The sequence below is a fragment of the Borostomias antarcticus genome (genome assembly GCF_949987555.1).
Source record: "Borostomias antarcticus genome assembly, chromosome: 8".
NCBI classification, from domain to species: domain Eukaryota; kingdom Metazoa; phylum Chordata; class Actinopteri; order Stomiiformes; family Stomiidae; genus Borostomias; species Borostomias antarcticus.
Genome location: NC_140241.1, coordinates 11,637,434 through 11,642,433, shown reverse-complemented (window position 1 = coordinate 11,642,433; position 5,000 = coordinate 11,637,434). Strand labels below are relative to the sequence as shown.

At 48.3% G+C, this 5,000-nt stretch overlaps 1 protein-coding gene across 1 annotated transcript in view; it reads right to left on the bottom strand.

Moving 5' to 3' along the window:
- The window catches only part of mef2d (myocyte enhancer factor 2d), a gene marked incomplete at its 3' end in the record, with an annotated part of 50,201 nt that overhangs the window by 11,249 nt on the left and 33,952 nt on the right, over nt 1-5,000 (bottom strand). The window contains exons 6-7 of the mRNA XM_084442735.1: nt 4,848-5,000; nt 2,742-2,798 (exon numbers count right to left, since the gene is read on the bottom strand). The exon at nt 4,848-5,000 is cut by the window's right edge and continues 46 nt beyond it. Of these exons, the coding sequence (XP_084298861.1) occupies nt 2,742-2,798; nt 4,848-5,000 (210 nt within the window). The remainder of the gene's footprint in view (nt 1-2,741; nt 2,799-4,847) is intronic.

Below are 5,000 nucleotides of genomic sequence, written 5' to 3'. Positions count from 1 at the left end.
TTAAATGCACATTACACACATCAGAGGAGGCTCGTCCATTGAGGTACAAGAGGATTGTCCTCCTCAGTTTTGGAGAGAAGAGAGGGATTCAAATTTAAATATTATATCTATTTATTAATAATTAATATTTAATATGATCTCAGTTTTGTTCAGAAATGTAATGAAAATAGATTGTTGAAATTATAAAGATCCAACAGTGACATCTGCTAAAGGTGCAGCTACTGTAGAGGACAGTCCTCATTTAGGGCGGTTCTTTCATATTAAATCAATGTAATGCCATTTTTTTCTTGCTAATTTGTGACTGGCCAAAACACTGAAAATGAGGCGCATCGGAGGACTGCCCTCTGGCCCTATCTGAACAGGGTTGAGATATTGACATTTTGTTGGTCCAATCACATTCCAGATTTACCACAGTGAGTGTGACAAGTGGTGATGAAGACATATTATCGTTAATTCGCCAGAAATGTATCGACGGTGTCAAAAGTTAGTTGTGTCCAAACGGGGAAACACCAGCAACCACGCGAAACACTTAGAAGGCTGGAAGGTGAAATAAAGCAGAGAGAGGAGAGAGAGAGGAGAGAGAGGAGGAGAGAGGAGGAGAGAGAGACGAGGGGGAGATGAGAGAGAGAGAGGAGGAGGAGAGGAGAGAGAGGAGAGAGAGAGGAGAGAGAGGAGGAGAGAGAGAGGAGAGAGAGAGGAGGAGAGAGGAGGAGAGAGAGGAGGGAGAGAGGAGAGAGAGAGACGAGGGGGAGAGTGAGGGATGAAAACAGAGGTGAAGAGTAGGGGAGGGAGTGAGGAGAGAGGAGAGAGAGGAGAGAGAGGAGGAGAGAGAGGAGGAGATAGAGAAGAGGAGAGAGAGAGGAGGAGAGAGAGAGGAGGGGGAGAGTGAGGGATGAAAGCAGAGGTGAAGAGTAGGGGAGAGAGAAGAGAGAGGAGTGGGAGAGTGAGGGAGTTGAAGAGTTGAGGAGGAGGGGTAGTGAGTTAGTGAGGGAATGGAACATGTGTGTTAGTCTGTTTTTGGCCGTGGGCCCAAACCCAATACCATGTTCCGAACGGGCTGTAAGAGCACAAGCATTTGTTGGTGTGTGTGTGTGTGTGTGTGTGTGTGTGTGTGTGTGCGTGTGTTTCCAGTATAGACAGGTTTGTGTTTGTATGTGAACATGTGATGTTTGTGTACTGTTTCTTCATATATGTGTGTGTACATGCTGTACTGTTTGCCTACTTATGAATAAGTGTGTCTGAGTGTGTGTGGGCGTATGTGTGAGAGAGTTAGAGATTGTGTATATATCGTATATACAGTACTGTATGGTGTATTGTTTGTGCGTGTGTGTACATGCCTTTATGTGTGTTTATGTACAGTATCTGTATGTGTGTGTGTGCGTGTACATGCCTTTATGTGTGTTTATGTATCTGCATATGTGTGTGTGTGTGTGTGTGTGTGTGTGTACGTGTACATGCCTTTATGTGTGTTTATGGATCTGCATGTGTGTGTGTGTGTGTGTGTGTGTTGTCCCTCCTCTCCCAGGCGTGGTGCTAGATCCTATTACCCCGTGCTGGGCGTGGGAATGTCAGGAATGCCGGGTGACGTCAATGGTGACATTCCCTGAGCCCGGAGCCAGGCCACAGCACAACAGCTGAGGAGGACAGGGCCAGGGGGCGGAGCCAGGACCAGCCGGGGTTGAGTCACTGCTGCTCTGTCTGTCCTGGGACCAGAACTCTACGGGGTCGTGTTTCATGGAGTGGACGGGCGGTGAGTGATCATAACAGTAACTGACGAAAAAGTTTCAATCGAAACCTTCCTCCCACATCCGAGGGGACGAGAGCGTGTCCTGTTACCGCCGTTTCGTCATGTTCTCCCGGTAGCGCGCCGCGGCGGCTGTTCGCTACCGCTTCTCCGTTAACGTCAACGGGACGAGCGGAATGTGTGATGAAGCGTGACTCGTAATGTCACACCGTACGTCCATAGAGTCCAGAGACATGCTGGAAGAGACGGGGGTTCAGCAGGAAAAGGCTTCAGACGCTCAATGTCACCTTTAAGGCCTGCATCAAGGGGCAGATGGTGTGTGTGTGTGTGTGTGTGTTGGGGGGGACATTAGTCTGGATAGGAGATATGGGGGGACAGCTGAGACAGATGGGGTTGCAGGAGAGATGGGGGAGAGACTGACAGAGAGAGATGAAGGGAGGTGAGCAAATATCTTTCTCCATCTTTAATTCGATCTCCTCTTTCTCTTTCAGCCCCCCAGTGAGTGCCACCCCCCTCCGTCCCATCAGCCCCCTGGATTGTTTCCCAGCAGCTGTCCTGTGACCCTCAGCTGTCGGTAGCCAGCAGGTGTGCATGTGTGTTTGTGTGTGTGTGTGTGCGCGAGTGTGTCAGTATCCGTTACTGTTGCCATTCACAAGGTATCCTGCCTTCTTCTGCCACCCCGCTCCAACCCCACGAAAAACAGACGTTTGTCCTCAAGTGTAACCCTAAATCACACCCCAGCGTCCTACTTCAACTGTTTTGTAACAGTTTCAGGCAGAGATACTACTGTTGGAACCAGGGTACCGTACGTTCTGTTGACAGGCATGGAACAGAGACCGGGGTACCGTACGTTCTGTTGACAGGCATGGAACAGAGACCGGGGTACCGTACGTTCTGTTGACAGGCATGGAACAGAGACCCGGGTACCGGACATTCTGTTGACAGGAATGGAACGGACATGAGACCGCGAATGGTAACAGAAGCTGAGGTGACTCACCTACTGGGCTCGGACACGCTCCGTTGGAGTTCCCCAGGTCGCCTCCCAGCAGCGCACCTAGGCAGGGCGGAGGGAGGTGGCAGCCATTTTACATTTTAGCAATTTAGCCGATGTTTTTATCCAAATACACTTTCAGTGAGTACATTTGTGAACCAACTCTACATCCCTAACCTGACACGCCAGATGGTTTGCTTTGCATAACCATCTGGGAACTCTCCGTTGGAAGCTGTTTGGAAAGGGGCAGGCGCTTTCAAAAATACTTGGCACACGTCTATCGCGCGCTAACTTCAACCACTCCTCGCTGTCGTCACACCTAAACCCGCCCAGCGTAGCTGCTTGTATTTCCTTAATGAACGCTGATTGGCAAGATCGTTTTCTGATCTGGCACAAACTGATCTCTATGGAGAGTGTCCAGACCGATTTGTGAGAGAAACAGAATGTGAGCTGGCGAGATCAAGACGGTCTCACATGGCTAATACAACCCAGTCATCGTCAGAAAACCTTCACTTCTATATCAGCAGTAACAGTTTTATACCAGCAGTCACAGTATGAAGGTATTTTTGGTGCAAAAGTGCTGAACACCTGTAACAGTGGAATTGTAGTCGTAGAAAAATAGTCACACATGCGTATCAGTAAATTCAATGTCACAGAGAAAATTTGCACACTTGTAGGAGTACATTTCGTAGTCAGAGAGAAAAGTTGCACACTTGTAGGAGTAAATTCATAGTCAAAGAAAAGTTGCACACTTGTAGGAGTACATTTCGTAGTCAGAAAGAAAAGTTGCACACTTGTAGGAGTAAATTCGTAGTCAAAGAGAAAAGTTGCACACTTGTAGGAGTAAATTCGTAGTCACAGAGAAACGTTGCACACTTGTAGGATTTTTTTACTCTCTCATACAAACACAACAACAAATCAGCAGCTAAGGGTACACGCATTTATGTCTGTGGGTACACAAATGACTTTTGCACCAACTGTCTCAGAGGCGGGGCACTGGTCAGAGATTGGCCAATCAACGAAACCCTTGTACACATGTCATTTAGCGCTTCCTAGTCTGGGGCCTTTCTCGTTCGGTGTTGTTTCGCCGGTCTAGAGCGGAAGCGCGATGACGCATCGCATAATCATCCGGTCTGGACCGGAAGACGAATAGTTGTTGTAATGTTTTTACTGTAGGCTGCACATGGTGAAGTTTCGAGTAGATAACATTCGCGATGGCATCACCAGGCATAACACCTACGGAAATTGTAAAAGAAGATGCGAGGAGAACTACCGGTTAAGGAAAAATAAAGCAAGCGGATGTTGGAGGCGGGCTCTACAAGCTCGAGCCGGATGATGGGGCGGGCTTAAGGCAGTGAAGTAAATAGATACCAGGCTCTCCTCCCCGAGGAGAGACTGGTGACGCGAGGCTAGGAGGCGCTAAATGACATGTGTACAAGGGCTCCGTTGATTGGCCAATCTCTGACCAGTGCCCCGCCCCTGAGACAGTTGGTGCAAAAGTAATTTGTGTACCCACAGACATAAATGCATGTATCCTTAGCTGCTGATTTGTTGTTGTGTTTGTATGAGAGTAAATAAATCCTACAAGTGTGCAACTTTTCTTTGACTATGAATTTACTCCTACAAGTGTGCAACTTTTCTTTGACTATGAATTTACTCCTACAAGTGTGCAACTTTTCTCTCTGACTACGAAATTTACTCCTACAAGTGTGCAAATTTTCTCTGTGACTTTGAATTTACTGATACGCATGTGTGACTATTTTTCTACGACTACAATTCCACTGTTACAGGTGTTCAGCACTTTTGCACCAAAAATACCTTCATATCACAGTCCTACACCTGCAGTCACAGTTCTATACCAGCAGTAACAGTTCTATACCAGTAGTCACCGTTCTATACCAGCAGTCACCGTTCTACACCTGCAGTCACAGTTCTATACCAGCAGTCACAGTTCTATAACAGCAGTCACAGTTCTACACCAGCAGTCACTCTTCTATACCAGCAGTCACAGTTCTATACCAGCAGTCAGGGTGCTAGTGACATCATGGCGCTCGTCTCGCTGCAGGTGAATGGCGGGCGAACGAGACCGTGGCCTCCGTCTGTCTGTCTCACCTGCGCTGGCTGGTCGCTGTGGCAACCCCGGAGACACGGTGTTCCTCTGAAGGGACGGTTGCTGTGGCGACAGCAGGCGGGGGTCTGTGAGGGTGGAGGTGATGAAGGAGGCGGTGCCGGGGTTAGTGTACTGGAGAGAGCTCTGATTGGACA